This window comes from Corvus brachyrhynchos, unplaced genomic scaffold, assembly GCF_000691975.1.
Source record: "Corvus brachyrhynchos isolate BGI_N302 unplaced genomic scaffold, ASM69197v1 scaffold26, whole genome shotgun sequence".
In the NCBI taxonomy this organism is placed as follows: domain Eukaryota; kingdom Metazoa; phylum Chordata; class Aves; order Passeriformes; family Corvidae; genus Corvus; species Corvus brachyrhynchos.
In genome coordinates this window covers 14,009,228-14,029,862 of record NW_008239324.1, presented here as the reverse complement: position 1 = coordinate 14,029,862, position 20,635 = coordinate 14,009,228, and the positions used below count along the sequence as shown (strand labels likewise).

The window sequence follows — 20,635 nt, the reverse complement described above, 5'->3', positions numbered from 1 at the left end:
TTTCTGTTCAGCTGCTGAAAAACTGGCCATGTGGGTGAATTGTAGTAGATTTGTTTCTTCTATTTATTTTAAAGGAAGGTTCTGTTCCATGGAAGAGTGAGAAAACAAACTGGAAAGATGGGGAAATGCATGTAGCAGGCATTTTGCCCTAAGTACTCTTAATAAATTATCTATAAGCTGCATAACAGATGTTGTACCACTGCTGGGGCCTGAGGCAGTTTTTAGTACTGTAAGGAACTTGTTATTTTTGGAAAGAAATTATCAGAGCTTGCTATTACTGTTAGGCATCTTGTATGGCATAAGACTGACTCCTGAAAAATTATTAAGACATTTACATTCTCCAGTGACATTATCCTGTATGATTAGGGGAAGTTCAGGGGAGGCATAGACCTCCCTAGTGTATATAGTCCATTTTAGTTGTATATGCAGAGAGATTGGGATTCAGCTCCCCCAGCTTCTGGAAGGCAGTTGTCTTCACTTTAAACATCTATTTCCCCTCCTTAGTCAGTGAAGGGAAATTAACTCCAGAGAGGAGTTCATCTCAGACATGCTTCGTTTGACCTGTGTTGCACTCAGGTGTTACTTGTTGACTGCATTCTGTCCTGTAGTTACCAGGGAGGGAGTTTAAATGCCTGGCTTAGATTTAGACAGCTAACTTTTAGACATTCAAGGTTGGGGAAGAAAAAAAAAAAATCAAAGAATCCTGGATTCTGCCCAGAGTGACCAGTGCATGACTTCAAAGACTTTCATCTTGTGTTAGAAAGGTAGTAATAAAACAAAACTTAGCAGCTTTTCTAAGAGAAGATAAAAATGGAGAGATTTAATCTGCCCTCTGATCTTTCAGCTGTTTGTGTCCTGTTCTTCATCTAAAACCATGAAGGAAGAGATCAGAGCAATAAAACACAAACTTCAGTCTCATTCTTCCTTGTTTGCCTTGCTGAACACCACTGTCACACTCAGCAAGGTGGTCATTTCTAGAGAAAGACTGAAATGTGACTGTAGCTGTCACTCCATGACATCTCCAACTTGCAAGATGTTCCTTACTATTGAAACAAGTGTGTTTACACAGCAGCATCTTCAGTGATTCTGGCACAGTGCTGGAATAATTTGCTATAATGCTGAAACAGACTTTCCTAAAGCTTATTAAGTGACTCTTCAGCACTCTGTAGAGGCCAGGTGAGTCGTGAGAGGACTGATGGGCTCTCTCTGCCCTTTTGCTGGCACCTTTCCCATTCCTATCAGGTTGGATCTCGACTCCTTCATGTGAGAGTAGAGAATTAGAGGAGAGGTGAGGAGACAAGTTAATCTCCTCCTCCTGTTTTCACAAGCAATCTGAGGGCTCAGGGGAACGGCACCAGTGTTCTGCAGAGCACCTTCCATCTTTTCTTGCCTCACGTGTCTCTTCCCCCTGCAGAGCTTGTGAACAGGAGAGCACCTTCACCCAGCAGGGGAGCCCAGGCATTACCTGGCTTGACCTTACACTTAACTGGGCTAATGCTGGTGCTTTTCCTAATGCATACCTTTGATATGTTTATCCTTCCAGGTTTTCAGTAAGAAAACAAATTTCATACTTACAATCAAATTAGATTTGTAAATGTTTGGGTTTTAGCATAGGAATAAATCAGCAATCCGCAGATGTAAAGGGAACAATTGGAAAGCATCTTTTCCATCTTAAACTGATGTTTCTCAAATAGCTCAATAAAACCTGCCATCCTTTGTGCTCCTGGTAGCATAGAGTAGCTCAGCAAAAGTCCAAACAGTATTAGTGTTTATTAGGGTAGAAATTTGCCTTGAGTAGGGATTTTTAACGTTAGGTTCACGCAGACATGCACAGGGCAGCTGCTGCTGGAGCAGTATAATAATATATATCAGCTTACATGGCTTTGTTTATGGGTGGGCCACATATCCTCAATTTAGATAAGTACCGTTTAACCAAGCAAGTCAGAGATCATCAAATGGCCACAGGCCTTGTACAGCTTTTCTATTTCATAAAGGAGGAAGGTTTTTCCTTTAAAACTGTGTCAGTAAATATGAAATGGGCCAGCAGTAATCCTACTGCATGAGCTTAGGAGGTTAGCAAAGGACACAGGATATTCTGTGTTCTGCTTAATACTGATACTAACAAAGCAAATAAATTATTTTCTTCATACATAGGTGGAAAAACTCCTGAGAGCAGTTGCTGATGGAGATTTGGAAATGGTGAGTGTTAACGTGGCTGTTGAATATTATTGAATTCCATTTTATCTCATTCAAGTTGAGGAAATTATTTGTAAATAATACCAAGTGGAAAATGCTTTGGGTAATAATCTCACATAAAGAGGAAATTTAGGTGACACTAGTTAGCACAGAGATGTTATTTGTGGGGCACATAGCAATATTGAGTTTGGATTTCACGTCAAATAGATGGTGGCTATAGTAATAACAGTTTCAGAGGTGAGGTTCTGTAATTTGTGATACCACCTGTCTTGACTATTTTTATTTATTATTGCTTTTAGTCCTTAAGAAATAAGATGCTTCCAATGTCATTTCACTGAAAAATTGAAGATGACACAGGAATCTTTAGAAGTTTTTGCTTTTGGAAATGTGTATAAGGCTGTAGATTTCTTGATTGTCTTGTAGTTCACAGAACAAAATCATAAAGCTGTGTGAGAATGCAGGTTTCCTCTGCTGGGTGCATGTTCTGAAAAACTTGTTTGGGTTTGGTTTGTACCAGGAATTAAAAATGCCAATGAAGCATCACACAGTCGTCAAAAATAGAAACCCCATGTCACAAAATACGTGCCGGGTTAATACTGTTTTCTCTCATGTTCTATTCCACTGAGATGGTAGAAATAATTTATCAGCTGATAGAGCAAAGAACTGTTCAGTCGTTGAGTACATATCATTATCTTAGTTTACAGTGTGACTTAATAGAAGTAATTATTTCCATGCCAGCCCTTAAGTCACTTCAAGAGCCATTAACATGTACAGTAGTGATATTTGCCATCTTCTTGGCCAGTGGTAAATGTGCATGCATTACAGTTAACTTTTCACTCACTTTGTGAAAATCTAAACTTCATCAAGAAAATTAAATATTGTGATATAACTTGCTGGAAAATTAGCATCTAGCACTGCTCAATAGATACCAGCAATGAAAAGCATATACAAATCCAGCCTGTGCATTCAGATGACAGAATCACCTTATCTTTTGTGGCTTCACTTTCCTCATTACTGAAGTTCACGTAAAGCTGCTCATAAAAAGAGAATTGTCCAACTGGATGACAGAGGTTACAGATTGCATGTCTATTAAAAAGCCATTTAATAATTCTGACCTTTTTCTGAGAGCCTGAGGTCTGTCTCCATAGGAACAGCCACAGCAACCAGGTCATTAGGGCTGCTGTAGTTTTTTGCTGTGACAGCCAACTGAGCTTTGCAAGAGGAGGCTTTAAAAAAGTGCCGTGAAACTGGAAGATTTAAAAAATAAATAAATAAACATTATGATGTGATTGGCATTGTCTCAGTGTAGCTACTGGATTTGCTGCTCTCCTTGTGCTCAGCATGTCCAGTGGAAAGGACATGTGCAAATCCACCACAAAACAAAGCAAATCTCTTGTCTGAAATAAGTGTTTTGGAGCAGCTGAAAGGTTGGCATGAGGGTACACAGACACAGAATGCTCAGCTGAGTATTCCAAAGTAACTCAGCAGTGTAAAGAACCTTTCAGGTGATAAATTACCTGGCAAATGAGACTGTGGATAATCTCCTGAGGTGGTTCAATATGTGTCTATTTGAAAGCACAGTGAATATTTTGACAAAAAAAAAAAACCTTTAAACCAAGAAAAATGTCTACTGCACTGTTATTAAAAAGAGTTATGCACAGGAGTAGTGTGTTCAGGTTTTTGGGAGACACTGGTGTCAATATGTTGGGAGCTGTGCGTTGGATAATGAGAGCAGCAGTACTGGGCTGTGACAGGAGGAGGAGGAAGTCGATTGTGAGCGTCTGGGTGAGTCTGCAGGGAAAGGGGGAAGTGCAGTGACAGTTCTGCTGATTTTAGACATGTACAAATGTAGCATGTAGTAAAGCTTTGCTGAGCTGGCCTTCCATAAACAGGCAGGCTTGAGAGAAAATTTCCTTTACTCCTGAGAACAACCTGGAATTTGCAGGGAAAGCATTACTGTCTGTGAAAAACATCCCTTTTCAGTCTCGATTATGTTCTCATTCAGAATCAGGGGGCCCTTACTGGCTGTCCTAGGATTTGTTGTAGCTGCATGTGTTAAGCGGATGGAACATGAATGTGTTGTTTTCCCAGAGCTCAGTGATGAGCAGCAGAACCTGTGACAAGTGTGAGAGTAAACAGAGTGGGAGGAACCTCTCAGACATCCTACTGTCCCCATTCCCTTGGACTAGCAGCTGTAGAGCTCTTGGCTTGGTCCAGTAGTAATGGAGACTTAATACAGTCACTGCTAATTCTAAGATGTCTTTAGTGAACTGAATTTCAAGATAAAAATGTATTTCTTAAAACCCTTTTTTTTTTAGTTACACAAAAGTAATGTAAAATTTACGTGCCCTAAGCATTGCTGTTTGCAGGTTGCCCATGCATGCCCTGAGCCCTAAGACTTCACTGGAGGGCCTCTCTCTCAAAAACGAGGCATTGTACATTTTGGGAAAAGTGAAACTGTCCAACTCCTGGGAAGTGACAGACCTAAGGAAAGTCAGTGCCCCTGCAAAGTTTTGGGTATCAGTTAAATGTTGTCATCCTTGTCATTTCTTATGTTCTTTAAAGCAAAAGATGAAACAAAATTCATGAGCTGGCACAAATCTGAGCTAAAAGGATTTGGAATGTTTGAGAGTGAGTGAACACTGACATTGTGATTAGGCAGCAGGAAGTCATTTAAAATTCATTTCACTGTACTTGGAGAACTTCCTAGCTGCTTTGTCAATAATAACACTTGATTTTTTAATTTAGCCTGTGGGCAGCTGATGCCAGGAGGTAGCTGTGTACTCTCCCTGAGAGACTCACAAGTGTATGTCAAATCTGACTTGTCTACATACACAGATCTGTTAGGACATGGAACCTTTGGACTCTGTAAAGAAGGACTTGTTTTTTATGCCAGGTCCGTTACCTCTTGGAGTGGATGGAAGAAGACTTGGAAGATGAGGATGATACAGCCAGTACATCAAAACCAGAATTCTGCCATCCATTGTGCCAGTGCTCAAAATGTGGGCCAGCACAAAAGGTTGGAATATTCTTTTTGTAAAAAGAATAATTTATATTCTTGTACTGTAAGTTTCAGCTCCAGGGAAGTAGCATTCATATTGCCCAGCACCTCTGTCTCTCTGTCTAAAAAGCAATTAACCATATACAGATTTTCACACTTCATCTGATGTTATGAAATAGCTCTTATTTTAATTGAATGGTTAAAAATTTTGGATACGGGAACAGTGTTCATGGACTTGTTCAATGTCTAATGGAGTGAGAAAGCTTCATAGTTTGCCTTTAGGATATGTGGAGTGCTGTCAGGAAGGTTTGGACAACTTTGAATAAACATCCTTTTCCAAGGCTCTGGTTCTCTTTTGTAGTTTACACTGCTACCTGGCACAGCACATCTTCTTACCTGTTAGTAATCAGTTTAGCAAGGAATACCTGCTAATCCCATAATCCATGTAATGCTGATAAAGTCTTTTTTTTTAATTGCATGGCATCATTTCTACAAGCCATATCTAAAGTCTCTTCTGAGATTGTACTTACAAAGACTTTCTTTTTAGTTGCAAAGATTTCCTTCCCTGTAATTTACCACACTCTGTAGAATAGAACAGGGCTTTACAATACACTTTTTATCTTTTTTTTAATCTCTTTTTTTTTAAAAAAAAAAAAAAAAACAGGAACAATCCCAGCTTTTTGGAAGTAGAAATTCCATTACTTGCCTTCCAGGAGGTGTCTGAAGGTGTACATGGCTGGATAAGTCATTGCAGAATAAACCAAAGTACAGATTTTCAGTTTAGTGGCTACTTTGGGGTTAAGAGCACTGTGAGATGGCTTAACTTCTAAATTCCGTACTGCCACCGTGTGTTTATTTTGTGCAGGCTTAGAGTGTGCTGTTTTCCTTAAATGCATCACATTGAAACCGTGCTTTGTTCTCTGGTAAGGGGTGTCCCTGTGCCTTCAGGGCAGAGATCATGTGCTAAAGATGCCAGAGCTCGAGTCCCTAAAGCTCGTTTTATTGCTAACAGGGGAGGGAATGGCATCTGCTGTGGAATTTACTTGCCTGCTGAATGCAAAGAGAAAGGAACTTATTAATTAATCCTACCCCTTGTATTAGGCAGGCACACACTGAAAGCACAGAATTAAAGGTTGGCCACCATTGTAAATGTCAGGCACCCACAGTTTGCAAGAGGAGTGAAAGAGGATGTTCTGTACTGCTGTGTAAATTGTCCTCCAGGTCTTTTCCTTAGCTTGACTCCCCAGGGGGAGTCTGTTCTCTGGGCCACTATTGCTTCCAGATGAATTAAATTAATTTTCGTTTGTATCCTTATTACCTAAAGCTTCATGTAGCATTAAAAGGTGTTTAATGTCCATCTCAAAGAGTATAAAAGAAAGTAACTCATTAACACTGACTCATGTCCAGTGTGAGCATCCTAACAGCTCTATAAAAACTTTGTTTTGCATTTGTCTCAACCTGTGCTGCTTTAGCCTCTTTTTAATATCATGAATAGTTTACCTGGAATTTCTCTCTATGAAGTTATCGTGTTGGAAGAAAAGAGAGAATAATAAAAGTCTTTTTTCTGTTGAAAAATACTACCAAGCTGCTCTGCTTTACTGATTTTTCTGAAGGCCTCAGATTAGGCTCTGTAGCAGAAGTTACTGTAATGCCCATCTGCCTGTTTTGTATAAACTTCACAGGTATTTGGCTATTTCTTTGGTTAAAACAAAACACGATTATTTTTATAGTTTTATTATGTGTTTTCCTCAACAGAAATTTTCCAGGATCTGTGCCAGTGGCCTGGAGGTGAACGTTTCGAACCAGGATGGTTTCACCCCGCTGCACATGGCTGCTCTGCACGGGCACTGCGAGCTGGCGGCGCTGCTGCTGAGGCACGGCGGCAGCGCCAGTGCCAAGAACGCCAAACTCGCCGCTCCTCTCCACCTGGCCTGCCAGAAGGGGCACTCCCAGGTAACCCTGCCTTCTGCACAAAGCTCTCTATCTCATGCCCACCAGTGGAAAGCTGTTTGGGGAAATTATCAACCAGACTAAAGCAGTAACAGAGAAAATGAGTTTGGCGGTTTTGGTTTTTGTTTTCACTGTCTAAAATCTCCAGATGGAAAGGGGAACTTCCAGCTGAAATTGTTTCAGTAGACACCTTTTCTTTATAAATTACTTAAAATACTGGTTTAATGCAAGTGCTGCAAAACCCTTCTGTTGTACTTCAAATGCTTGAAAAATCCCTTGTGCAGCTGAATCTTCTGTGTATGTTCCTCTGTACCTTTTTCTCCAGGTTATGTTTCTGTCTTGTATCTTCAGTAGCCACAGTATTAAATAGTTACTGTATTTTCAGCTCGTTTAATTGGATCGTGTGCCAAGCGGAGCTTTGAGGTAGCAGATAACTCGTCCCTCACTGCAAGTCAGGGAAGCAAAAGGAGTGAAGGAGAAGCATGAGCCCATGAGGGGAGGGTGTCAATACAGGAGGGAGAGTAATTGAGAGGGGAAAATAATTATGAAAAAGCAGGGGCAGAGAGGCAGATGGGAAGATGCAGAAAAGTGAAAAATCAAGGTTTTAAAAATAAGGAGCTGAGGACTGCAGGAGGGGAAAAAAAAGAGAATTCTGAAAATGATGGGAAGATAAAGCACTAGGGAAGCAAGAAAAGCCAAGAATACAACTCACAGCTGTAGGCTAATAAAGATTAGTTCATGGGATAATTACAGTATAAAGAACTCCTTCCAAGTGTTGTGATGAGTTTGGAAGAGGGTGCTGCTGCTGTGGTGGTTTGGTTTTGATGTTTTGTTAAGTTACTGGTAATATTTGTTTTTCACATACCTCGAGTTTTATTTTCTGGCCTTTCTTGCAGTTGCTTTTCTTTTTAAAAGTTAATGTTAAAGTATGAAAATTAGTCTCATAGTAAGAGTAAAGCTGTTACTTCTTTCAATAGGTGGTAAAGTGTCTGATGGATTACAATGCTAAACAAAATAAAAAGGATATATATGGAAATACTCCCTTAATTTATGCATGCTCGAATGGTCACTATGAGACTGCTGCCCTGTTGTTGCAGGTAAGATTACTGAAGACAGAATCTTCAACTGGTGTTTTTCATGTGATATCTGTACTTACCCAGTCCTCAGGATCAGTATTTTTAGTTAAGTATTTCTCTGTCAAAACTACTTGGGGAAAAAAATAAGAGTTTTTGTTGACTTACTCTTTTCAATCCCATCCCTTCACAGATTTTAATTTGATAAATATTACCTTACTATTGTACACGTAGCTGTTTTTATGGAACTTTTATGTGGCAGGTGTTAGGTTTTATTGCTTAGGATTCTATCACATAGGGTTGGAGTTTTTTTAAATATCTCTTAAGCTTGGAATGTATAATAGATATATGCAGAAATGAAATGAGCTGATCCATGAAACTGTAGCTTTGAGGTGGGGGAATCGTGCCCAGGTGCGTTCTTGTTGCTCTCTTGGTGCAGATGCCTCTGTCCACGCGCAGCTCCAGGGCTGCTGCACCGCTCTGGTCCGTACTGCCCTTCTGACTCTGATTTCACTTTGCTGTGCAGCACGGAGCCTCTGTGAACCTCTCCAATGCCAAGGGCAACACAGCCCTGCACGAGGCCGTGGTGGGCAGGAACGAGGCGCTGGTGGCGTTGCTGCTGCAGAACGGGGCCCTGCGGCACCTGCGCAACGAGCGGAGCTGCACCCCCGCGGACTGCGCCGAGCCCGTGAGTGCTGCACGAGCCTGGCCAGGGCACAGGGCAGGACAGCAAACAAACACAGCTGCTGTCACAACGGGCTGTGACACACTGAGCTGCATTCAGCAGTTATGTGGGGTATAAAGACTAAGATGCCTGTTCGTTGTACAGTGTACAGGTGATGCCTATGGCCTGTGAAAATGGTTGTGTTTCTAAAATAAGTTATCCTAGACAAAAGGGATGAGTCTGGGAGTGAAAGCACAGACCTAAATAAAATTACAGTTAAAATCTCTGTAATGGCAGAGAGAGCAGAAGCACTGTTGGATGTAGGCAAATGAGCACCTTGCACTAATCTGTTGCACTGGCAGCAATGTGCCTTGTTCCAGCCACCGTCTTCTGCCCTTCAAGCCTTTTGATTCCTTTTGTCTTGCAATGGATAATTCTGACCTTCCCCCTTTTTAATAGCAATAATATTATATGTAATATTAAATTATACAGAATTATTTCACTCTTTAAAGGATTTGACACATGGCCCCTATCTTACTGTGCTTAAATAGCCTTTGAGATGTAGCTCAATGACCACAAAATTCTGTACTGAATCAATCTTAGTATGTTACCATTTAAACTGAAATTAGCTTAACCATAAATAATACAGCTTAAAATAAGAGGTCAAGACTCCAGCATCATCACTGCATTACAGTGTGACTTGTGGAACACTGATTTTTGTCCCTACTCAGAATGATATGATTTAAAGGGTATTTTTTATGAGATATTTTTGTATTGATTTGTGGAAGCATTAATTAACACACTCTGCACAAACTAAAATACTAAATTGTACTGCTGTTTTTCTTTTTCTTTAATAATGGTGAAAATGGAAACTCTTAAAATCAAGAATTCAAGCATCATGAAGTTGCTGGAAGCAGCACCAAGCTGTGTCCCCACAACAGCAGAGGGAGAGGAGGAGAGTGAGCAGCACGTTACTGTCAAGATAAGGAGAAAAGGTACCTGTCATGTTTCCACTGGTGTGAATAAAAAGGGATTTAGGAATTCATGTGCTACTGTATTTTATGTAATTGATTTACATTTATCATAGACAGTCAATTATTTTTCGTATTTATGATAGGTAACACCTAAACACCTGAAACACTGTAAGTAAATGCAGCAGACTTTGTATTATACTCGTGGCATTGCTTCAGACTTAGTTTTCACTTATTTTGGGGTATATGTATAAATTTTACATACAAAAAGTTTAAAAACATGCCACATTTGAGATGATATAGTTAACCATATAATAGCTGTGCATTTCAGAGCAAAGCAAAACAGATTTAAATGACTGTTGGGCATCATATACATTGCCCTAAAACTGGTCAGAGAGTGACTCTTCATTAGTTACTGTCTCTCGTATTTTGGGGCGGAAATGAGAGCTACAGAGGTGACTGAACCTTCCAGCACATTTTGCAGAAGACTTTGAGCAAGTGGCAGGAGGTGGCACAGTGCCAGCTGGGAGGTGCAGTGACAGCACAGCTGGGCTGCAGCAGGGCCCCAGTGCCTTGGGAAGGATGAGTAACCATCATTTTGATACCTTTTATCTTGCAGTATTAACTCTGACCTTCCCCTTTATTAATAGCAGTAACATTATATGTTATATTGAATGATTGAACTCCTTAAAGGATTTGACACATGGTCCCTATCTTAATGTGCTTAAGTAGCCTCTGAGATGTAGCTTAATGACCTCCTCAGCTTCTGATCTGCCTTATCCACTACTCCCATTGTGCTGGCTCGGAAGTTTTTCAGGTGAATTTTCAAGTTCACTACCCTGGGGTGAGGGATGTAACAAAAGCTGTGCCTCCAGAGCTGCACAGCTCAGCAAAGGACCTGCTGCCACCAGGACTGTAGAAAGAAAACAGGGAGGCTGCAAAGCAGGAATTAGGGAAGATGAGGAGCAGAAGTGCCCATTTCAGCATCCATGAGTTTTCAAAGTAACTCTTGCCTCCTTCCCTTGGAAAGATTGTGAATGGTTAATAGAAACCTGCAATTAATCACAGCATGCTTATGCCTAAAATTGAGAATAGTTCTTTCAAATATTATGAATAGTTCTAAAAGAGCAATAGAAGATATGAGTAAGGAACACTAATGAAGAGGTGGTTTAGCATCGGTGTGTTAATTCAGGTTGGTAAAATTTGGAATTCAGGGCCTCAAAGTCCAGAATTACAGTCTCTTCAGAAGCTTGGCCAGTGCTCATCTGAGGATGAATGTTTACTCCTGCAACTTAAAAATTTGTAAAATTTCCAAAGACAAATCACCACTCTAATTCAAGTTAGCATGGTTACAGTTTTAGTGTAAAATTTAAAATCTGAACTGGTTTTTTTTTAATTCCTAAGTGTGACTCAGTTGTAATTTTAGGTGCCTGTTCTTTTAAACCCCCAGTGCATTCCAAGCCCTGTGAGGAAGCCGATGATCCCATACGCAGACAACTTCAACTGGTCCAATCAATTAACAGATTTAACAAGTAAGCAGGGAAGCTTGCTCAGAGTATGTTGTTTCCCATAAGCAAAGGAGAAGTCCAGCTGCTAATAAAGCCCCAAAGTGGGTCAGTGGTGGTTACACATGACGTGGTGGTGTGACAGGGGATGTTAATCCTGCAGGGCTGGCACAGTCACATCCCCAGGCAGATGTTCTGGGCACGACAAGCTCACTGGAGTTGGGAGGGAGCGCTTGAAAATGTATCTAAAACTGGGATTGCACTAATACTTGGTGTACCATCATTTAAGTGTTTCACAGCCAGACTGCTTAAAAATACTGCAGTGGTGTTCACTCACTGGTTGGGTTTTGCTTATTGTCTTTTTAAACCTTAATGGATATTCCATGCTGAAATACAGGGAATATGAGCAGGCTGTAATTCTGGGAAGGTGTGGTCAGGGAGCTGCCTGTCTCTGGTGAGATAGTTCCACCTTGTGGAGCTTCTGAGAGAGAGGCTTTTATAAAAGGCTTATGTCAAGACATTTAATTTCTTTGATCTCTTTAAAATCTTCTTCAGAGAAAAACACTTAAGGAGAACAATAACAAGAGATAAAAGTGTCCCTAATTTTGACTATCACTTACTGCACCAGGTAAGTGGAAATACTTGCTTGGATTATTCTTACATTACAGCAAATATGTTTGTTTGCTCTGCTGTTGCTCTGGGTACATGTAAGAGGAAAGCTTACTAGTGGTGGTCGTTGAATCACAAAAGTTCTGACCTGTTTGCCAAGTTGTTCATTTCATCGTTGTTCAAACTTCAGTGGTGCTTCTATGACACCTCTTAAACACTTCATTCTTACTTCTAAACATCTTAAGCTTCTTACTGCAGGCTTCATCTCTGTCTTGTTTTCTGTGTCCTGTCCAGCAAAACCTAGAACTGAAAAACTCTGCAGCTTCTTGGGGCTGTAGCCAAACAGGGCTGCTTTGGTAAGAGAGACCTTTTTCAGTAGTTTGAACTTAGGGTTTGCTTTAAGTCTGCTTGTAAAAGGAGACTGTTGGCAAGGGTGCCAGCAAACTGCATGTTGCATTGTCAGCTGTGACACAAACATAAGTGATAGATTCACCTCTGCTTGGGGTACAGTGACATCCCACACCAACTGCTGGATGCTGCTTTCCCCCAGAACTTGTGCTCCTTCTGCCTCCTTTACAGTGGCTTTGACTCTCATTGCACCTTCTGCTGAGTCATTTCGAAACACTAAATCAAGAGGAAAACTGACCTGTCCAAAACAAAACAGTTTTTACCAGGTTAGTCCAGCAGCTGCCCATCAGACTGACAGCCTTGGTAATGCTGACTCTGCTGCTTACGTCCATCTAGAAAATGGGATACTCTTCCTAGAGCCCTTAGGAGACTGAGTATTTGCCAGAAGCCTTGAGAACACTAAATTGATGCCATAAAGCTGTAAGATTTTATTAATTTTTTCTAAATGATGATATTTCACTACTTAAAGTCAGGATTTAGATTTTATAACTGTGGCTCACTGAAAGCAGTATGTCACTTCAGTACACAGGTGTCAGAAATCTAATATGTGACCCAGATAACAGAGCACTCCAACTGTGTGCTGTGGTTGTGAGTTCATACAGCTGTGGCTGAGCAAATTCATGAGTCCGTACAGCTCTGAATTGTCAGTGAATTTAAATGTGCATAATCTCTGTCTGCAGCTTTTTCAAGATTGTTGCCATTATTTCAGTAAAAAAGCTACTTTCTCGTTTAGTCCTTGTCTTAGAAGATCTGTCATTAGCATGCTTGGATTCTCTTTATTTCTCCTGGTCATTTTAACATTTGCAGAGTGGCCAGTAATCAAGGACAGCCACCCACTCTGTACAGGAAAAGTAGGAGCAGGTGTGCAAATGGAAGATATGAATTGTTGGAGTGACCAAAAGGAGGCACTAAGCAGGGTGAGGAGGGTGGGTGTCTCTTCCCTGACAGGTAACCTCTGGAGGCAGGGAATACTGCCTTTGCCTTCAACAGTGCCTGGGTGACCCTGTCTGTTACTACTTCCACTTTTCTTAATAGTAAAAGAAATGGCTGTTAATTTCAAGTGCATTGAGACTTGCATTACAAAAGGTATTTATAAGAGTTGGGGTGATAGCACAGTGAGGTGAAAGTAAGTTTTGGAATGTCTGTTATGTTTTCAGGTCTGGTACTGAGGTGTGTGTAGCCTGGGGCAGGTTGGCCTCTTGTTTTCTCATATGTAGCCTAAATATAACTACTCTCTTACAAAGTATGCTATTTTTAATCTTGGCTGTGTTCTCAGTGTAAAGAATACCATGAAATTAATGTGATAATAATGTTGAAGAAACACCATATTAATTTTCCTTTTAATGAAGTAGATAATGCTTTTAACTTACCATTTCTCTCTCCTCACAGATGGCTATTAAAAGCTTTGATAAAAGCAAATTAAAATCTGTTGGAATGCTGGACCAGAGCACAGTTCAGGTGACTGACACGGGGTGCAGTGGTGAGTTTGTGGAAGATGAGGAGACGACAGCTCCTCACAGGAGTAAATTAATGCAGCGCAGACACACGGTTAATGTGGCACTGCCAGCAGAGGAGGGCAGGGACAGTGGCTCATCCAGCCCTGCAGACCCAGGTATTCTACAGTCACAGGACTGTGATGACTCCGTTTCAGATCACTGACAGGGGAGCACGGATTTGAAGCCCAAAGCTGAGGAAGTTGATGGTGTGAATTTCAATAGCCCTTCACTGTGTCAGATGTCAGTGACATGGATGCACCTGGGTTCAGAGCAGACACAGGCCAGCTCTGCAGCACAGCTGGGATGTTCTGGCACCTTGGAGACTGACTCCTCCGTTCATGTTGGAGGTGACCACGCAGCCAGATCATTCTTGATCTCACAAACAGGGATGTAATGAGATGAAGACAGCAAAATTACTTTCCTATTCTATTTAGCACATACTAAAAAGTTCTATGTAACAGTAAACCAAATGAAACCCTGTATTGTATTTTTCAGCTGCCCACTTTGTTTTAAAAGTCTTTGAATAATTTTTGCATTTTCAGTTTTTATCACTACATTCAGAAAATTAAATATATTTATATATATATAAAGATATATTGGATAACAAGGTATTTATTGCCAGAGGTAACTGAAATATCTCTATTTTTATTGTAATGTTACAAACCATTATAATATATATTTCTGTATATTTCAGTAGCTGGGCAAACAATAGTCCATAACCTCTGCATTATTAATGTCAAGGGGTGTAATCCTAGCTAATCTCTTAGCAACGCTCCCCTGTACTGGAGCTGCAAGATCAAGTTCTTACAGGGGAGCCAAGATACTGGGGAAAAAGTAGAGCCTTTGACAGTGCTATACTTTGGACTTGCTGTTCACAGCCTAATAAAAAAGCAGAAGCAATCATGTCCAAGGGCACACAAAATTGTTTTTCCCCTTCTCTAAAGCAAGTAATGCAACAATGCACAAGTACTCATGATTCTGAACCTGGGCAACATCCACAGACAAAACTGCTTAGGAGCCTGCTCTGGACTGCTCTTAAAAGGGTGAAATTCCCATTATGAAAGGTACTTCTCACATCAGTGAGCACTGGCTGGAATAGGCCAAATCCTACCCCATTCCCTGGGCTGCTCACTGAAGAACTGAAAGCTCACAGGGAACTACAAAGTGGCTGCTTCGGTTTGAAGTTCATTTTCTACTGTTTGGTTATGGGAGGAGAAGGTGTAAATAGCACAAGCCAGGTTTTGCAGTGCAGTATTTTTTTATTCTTGGCTCATCACATCCAGCTTGCATTTTATTTCATGAACTATTTGTATAGATAATTCTTTAACTGTGGTATTAGTAAACTGCCTGGCAGAATACAAAGCTGGAAGACAAAGTGGTGGGTTTTTCAGATAGCTTTTTAATCTAAGAGGTAAAATGTCAAATGACATTTGGATTTGAGGGTAATGTGTTTATTTTTCTAATAATTTATGAGTTCATCTGATTTTCTGATGTGCCTTGGATTTGTGCCAAATGATGGAAAGAAAAAAACTAGTAAAAGAACTCTTGAAAATACTGTTTTCTTTGAGTGCTTTTGTCCAAGCATTGAGTCAATTACACAGATTTCCTTGCTTGGTTTTGTAGGCATTTGAAGACTTTACCTTGTGTTTACTCTTGGACTTTCCTTCTTCCTACATTTACAGATAACTTTATTAAGTTGTGTGGTTTTAGATTTATCCACAGAGGTGTACAAAATAGAATTGTTAGTGAAACTGAGCATTTTCACATAACCTCCTTTTCTAGCTCTATATTCACATTTTAGAAAAAAGCATGTTGAGCTATTACAAGTCAAAAGACACAAAAGGAAAGAGATAAAACAGGTTTTTCCTTCTTGTGGCACTATAAAGGTGATCCAGAGTAATTCACTGGTCCTCACCTGTAGCAAGAATAACCCAGATATTAAAGTTTAAGATAAAGTAGACTTCCACAGATCTGATTTCCAAACGACAGTGAGAATTTTGCTTGTGTTGTAATTGTAGCATGCATTTAACTAAATTATTCTTCAGATTTCTCAACTATATGGATGAGAAAAATCAGTTCACCACACTGGCTTCAAACTCAACAAGGATGATTAGTCTGAAGAAATTTGGCACACTCAGGGTATTACTAAAGTTAAGACATCCTAACTACATACACAGAGAAGCAAAATGCCCAGTCTAGACCAAATGAAACAAAAATAACAACTGTTTAATATTTTTAACTCCATTCAGGCAAGATGAAAAACACACCCACTGGTGCTCACTTGAAACAACTTTATTCTGTTGCAAAAACACTGCAGTTGGAATCGTACATGATCCTGTTAAATTATGTCAGATAAGGGGGTTGTGGTGGGAGAGTGTTTATCAGCACATTACAGTATGCATCCTACTGATTTCCATAACCATATTCTTGAATAAATGTTCAGTTTTACTTTACGCATGCAGGAGTTGCAGAGTTTAGGAAAATGGTCTTTTTTTTTTTCCAGGTAAGAAACACTCCAGCCATTTGATAAAAGTGGAGGTAGTTGTAAGAATACACAATACCAAGTGTCTGAACAGTGCTGTGTATTACACAGTAGTTAACTTGCTTTGTTTGAGAGAGTTCAGGAACTCACAGGGTAACATTTCTTTACACAGACTGCAGGATAGGAACCCCCTGGTCCAAACACTATTTTGATACTTTCATTTTTAAGTTTCCAGTAAGGACTTGAGAGCCAGTGAATGACTGGACAGGCATCCTTCAGGGGCTCAGGGAATCTCCTTTCTAACACTTCTGTGACAGAGCCTGGAGGCAAGACTTTAAACTCTCAGTGGCTGTTCCCTGCTTCTCAGTTGGCTCCTCCTGTGTTTTATCTCCAATAGCAGCAAGTTAAGTGTGTGCAGTGGCTGAAAGCAGAGCTTACAGTGACTAAGGGGCAACAAAACATTCATGCTAATGAAGCCATGGGGAACCCCACACTGCTCAGGCCTCTTATACTACAAAAATTTAAGTTATAAAATCCCCCTTCTCAGATTTATTTTACAAGTTTGTTGGCCTTTTATAATAATAAAAAAAAAAGTCAAGAAGCGTAAACATTTTCAGATCTTGCATTCTGCCTGCTAACAGCATTTTCCCAGGCTCGTGTTTGGCAGCCTTACAGTAGTATTAATAATCATCCTCTTCATCAGAATCCAGTACTTTCCTTCTGTTGAACTAAAATGAAATACATAAAGTGAAAATTGAAGGGTCATGGTAAATCCGGGCTGGCACAAACCTTTCCCACTCCATGCAGTGGTGATGAAGGCACTGCCTGGGGAGAACAGCCACCCCCATTCCTCAGCTCCCACCCCAGGCCCTGCCTGGCCCAGTGGGACAGGACAGAGCTGGGCCAGGCTCTGTCACACACCACACTGGCCCCAGGGCAACTGCTGCACATGTTCCTGTCCGTAGGACTGCTCTGACGGAATCCCAGCACTCACCAGGGCAGGGGAAGAGGTGCAAATACAAAGTTCCACCCTGAACTGGTCCCATATGTGCAATTCTGCTGCTCTACTTTGTAACAACATTACATTTAGGAAAGAAAACTTACCTTCACTGTTGTTTTCTTTTCTGTTTGCTGGCTCACTTTTTCAAGTATTTCTATCAAACCTTGTTCCGATACCTAGGAAAGCGAAACAAAACGTGGATAAACACACTCTGAGAGATGCTTAGTATCAAACAACTGAATCACAATTTCCCTTCTTACAAAAGGTCTTTGATGGAATTATATCATAGTCTTTAGAAGCTATTTATAGTTAATTTAATTTACATCTATTACAGACGTCTTTTTTTTTAGAGTGAATTTGGTTTAAAAACAAATATATGTGAGAAAGAATTAGGAAATATACTCACCTTTCCAGCTAGCTGTCCAAATCTTGCCATCTGTATAAGATAATTCTCTACTGCTTTTGCTTTGTCTGGTTTCACAAGTGCTAAATTGCTTACTGCAACAAAAACAGGCTCTGTTCATTTGGGTTTAAAACATTCTCAAATACCTTCATTAGTAACTAAAAAGTGAGAAATGTCCCTATGAAACCGTCTTCTTTGTGCCAGGGTCGTGAAATAAATTGAAAAAGGCATTTTCATTGATGCCAAGTACAAGACAGTTCTATTTTACTTTTAAATATTTGCTCCTGATTAAACCATTTTGACTCTCAGTATAATTCCTTCTACTAATTTAAAAAACCCCCAAAACATTAACATAATTCAGATACCCATTAGCCTCTCCCTTTCAAGCTCTGATATCGCCATCTGAAAAGCTGCAAGTTTTACTTTCTCAGCAACAATAGTATTTTTCTAGTCTGGCCTCTGTACAACACACCCTTTTGAGGAGTCCCTTAGATGAGTACTTTTTATTCAAAAGTTACTTGGATACTCACATCTTGCACGAGCTGCTTGATCAAGAACTTGAGCTAAAATAGTATTTCTTATCTCTGCTTCCCTGCAAGGAAAAGTGAACCACACATTGAAAGTGGGATTTCAAACACCTAAAATAACATGCACGAAACAGCAAACTACAGAAGACTTGATTCATCAAAGTGGCTTCTTGAAGTCACTGCAAACCTTACATTTACATGGTATCTTTTACAGCATGTCCTGTCCTGGGCAGCTCTGTGTAGGCTGAAATTACACAGATGGCCACATCTTCCAAGAAATGAAGGCGCAGTTTGATACTTACACCTTCTCACTGCTCATGATTGTATTTGAAGAGACAACAGCTGTGCTACCCTTTAGATCCTGCATTTATACAAGTGGAATTCACCGTAAGGCAGTGGATGGTAGAGCAGGCACCAGGACTTGGCCATGCAATTCCAAAACCAAACCAAACCTCATTTATTATGTGTTTAGAATTTTTCACCAAGTCTCCATATATTTACAATATTTGACAATAAGTATCTGCAAAACTGGAGCTTTAGTTTATGAAACTTTAGTCAATACAAACTTGGATTGTGCAAAGTCAGCTCTTCAAACATTTGTTTTCAGTCTTTCCCTTAGCACAAATACTGAGCAGTGTTCCCACACTAAGCTCCAACACATCATTTTGTTTCAGATTTTTAACCACAATACATATCTCAGAAAAATCAAATCAACTAGGAAAGGCTCTTCCCACTGCAATAATAGCCCAACCCAACCCCAAACTCACCACTAACAAAAAGCACCAGTTTGGGAGTTCTGCCAGCCTTCAAGACTTGGATCATAAACTCCTACCAACCCTGAAGAGGCAAGGATTCTGCCTTCCAGAAGCAGGTGACAGTGGGAGGGATGATGCTTCCCCAGACCACCCTATTGTATCACTACAGGTCACAAGGTTACTGAACTCAGGCAAGTCCCAAGTGAAAATGAGCTGCTGCTGCTTCCTCATCATGCCCTCCCACCCCAGCAGGCTCCAGGCAGTATAGTCATAGCATGGGAGCCACACCAGTAGCAAATTCTGTGATTCTGTGAAATCTTTGACATTTCAATTCCTTTGTTGGTGGTTTTCCCAGCAACAAAAAAAAAAAAGTGGGGCATCATTCCAAAGAAATTAAATACTAAAAAAAACCCCAAAGAGGAAATAATTAAAAATCATTGGATGCAAGACCAAAATTCAATAGTCTCATTTATACCTCTGTTTTGCTTCCTGTTGCGACGGATCAGCAGAAGGATCCTGAAGGAGGAGATCAGAGTAAATATCACAATCCAGAATCATTCCACACAGGACAGTAAGTTAAAATATTCCAGCAGCGTCGATGGAAGCTAAACCTGCCTGCTAAACCCGCCTGACCACGGATGAGATCCTGGAAATGGGAATCTGCTGCCCTAGCAAATAAATATGCCTCACTCTGCTTTCCACACAACACAGTAATGCCAACAGTGGGGTGAGCGCTGCTCCTGGGTCTATCCACAGACTCCTGTGGCTTTGGACAGGAAGAGGCCTTCCCCTTAGGTCTGAGATAATGAACTTCCCCAAAGCCCAGAAAACTGACAAAAGCATTATAAACCCATTAGAGTAAGTTAAGGATAAGTAAAATGAAACTTAACACATTGTCAGCATGGCAGCTGAAATCACAGAATCATAGAACCATGGAATATTCTGAGTTGGAAGGAACCCACGAGGATCATCAAGTCTAACTCCTGAAGCCAATGAAAAGTTAATGAGAGGGGTTCTACAAGAGTTGGTTCCTCCATTAAACACTAGTACATATGAAAAATAAAAGGGGGCAAACTTCCAAGTCACTATTAGTGATGGCTATTCAGAAGCAAGTAACAAAAAAAGGAAAAAACCTGAACTTTATATGGAATCAACACCTCAGATTTTACAGGTAACATTTAAAAGTGTGAAAGCAAGACAGAAAAACCATACAGGAAATGGGGCTGGTTGGAGGTAGAGAAGATCCTTCACAAGAACATGAAATTGACACTTCATATAAATCCATATAAACATCTCCAAGGGGTGTCAGAGGATGGTGTCCATCTCTTTTCAGTGGTGCCCAGCGACAGGACAAGGAGCAATGACCATTAAAGCACAAGTTTCACCTCAACATGAGGAAGAACTTTCCATGGAGAGTGGCAGAGCACTGGAGCAGCTGCCCAGGGAGAGCGTGGAGTCCTCATCTCTAGAGACATTCCAAACCCACCTGGACTCGTTCCTGCGTCACCTGCTTCAGGTGACCCTGCCCTGGTGAGGGGTTGGACTGGATGATTTCCAGAGGTTCCTTCCAGCCCTAACAACTCTGTGATTTTGTG

General features: G+C 40.5%; 2 protein-coding genes across 2 annotated transcripts in view; one reads left to right on the top strand and one right to left on the bottom strand.

Moving 5' to 3' along the window:
* Positions 1 to 15,428, top strand: part of ANKRD27 (ankyrin repeat domain 27) — a 41,338-nt gene extending 25,910 nt beyond the window's left edge. The window contains 9 exon segments of the mRNA XM_008638817.2: positions 2,155 to 2,199; positions 5,093 to 5,215; positions 6,953 to 7,150; positions 8,125 to 8,244; positions 8,747 to 8,908; positions 9,771 to 9,879; positions 11,306 to 11,387; positions 11,916 to 11,988; positions 13,767 to 15,428. Of these exon segments, the coding sequence (XP_008637039.1) occupies positions 2,155 to 2,199; positions 5,093 to 5,215; positions 6,953 to 7,150; positions 8,125 to 8,244; positions 8,747 to 8,908; positions 9,771 to 9,879; positions 11,306 to 11,387; positions 11,916 to 11,988; positions 13,767 to 14,036 (1,182 nt within the window). The 3' untranslated portion in view covers positions 14,037 to 15,428.
* Positions 15,429 to 16,144: 716 nt separating this feature from the next.
* Positions 16,145 to 20,391, bottom strand: PDCD5 (programmed cell death 5). Its single transcript, XM_017740878.1, has 5 exons — positions 19,516 to 20,391; positions 18,289 to 18,350; positions 17,762 to 17,853; positions 17,460 to 17,531; positions 16,145 to 17,083 (listed from the first exon to the last, which is right to left on the bottom strand). The coding sequence occupies exons 1-5, from the start codon at positions 19,596 to 19,598 to the stop codon at positions 17,036 to 17,038; spliced, it is 357 nt and encodes a 118-aa protein (XP_017596367.1). The 5' UTR covers positions 19,599 to 20,391; the 3' UTR covers positions 16,145 to 17,035.
* Positions 20,392 to 20,635: the final 244 nt, after the last annotated feature.

What these genes read in the sequence shown, in the direction of transcription:
- PDCD5 (XM_017740878.1), bottom strand. Translation starts at nt 19,598, where the DNA reads ATGATTCTGGATTGTGATATTTACTCTGATCTCCTCCTTCAGGATCCT. An exon ending in TCAAGCAGCTCGTGCAAGAT is followed by an intron (nt 17,854 to 18,288) that starts GTGAGTATCCAA and finishes TTTTTGTTGCAG; the next exon opens with TAAGCAATTTAGCACTTGTG. An exon ending in TTGGACAGCTAGCTGGAAAG is followed by an intron (nt 17,532 to 17,761) that starts GTGAGTATATTT and finishes TCGCTTTCCTAG; the next exon opens with GTATCGGAACAAGGTTTGAT.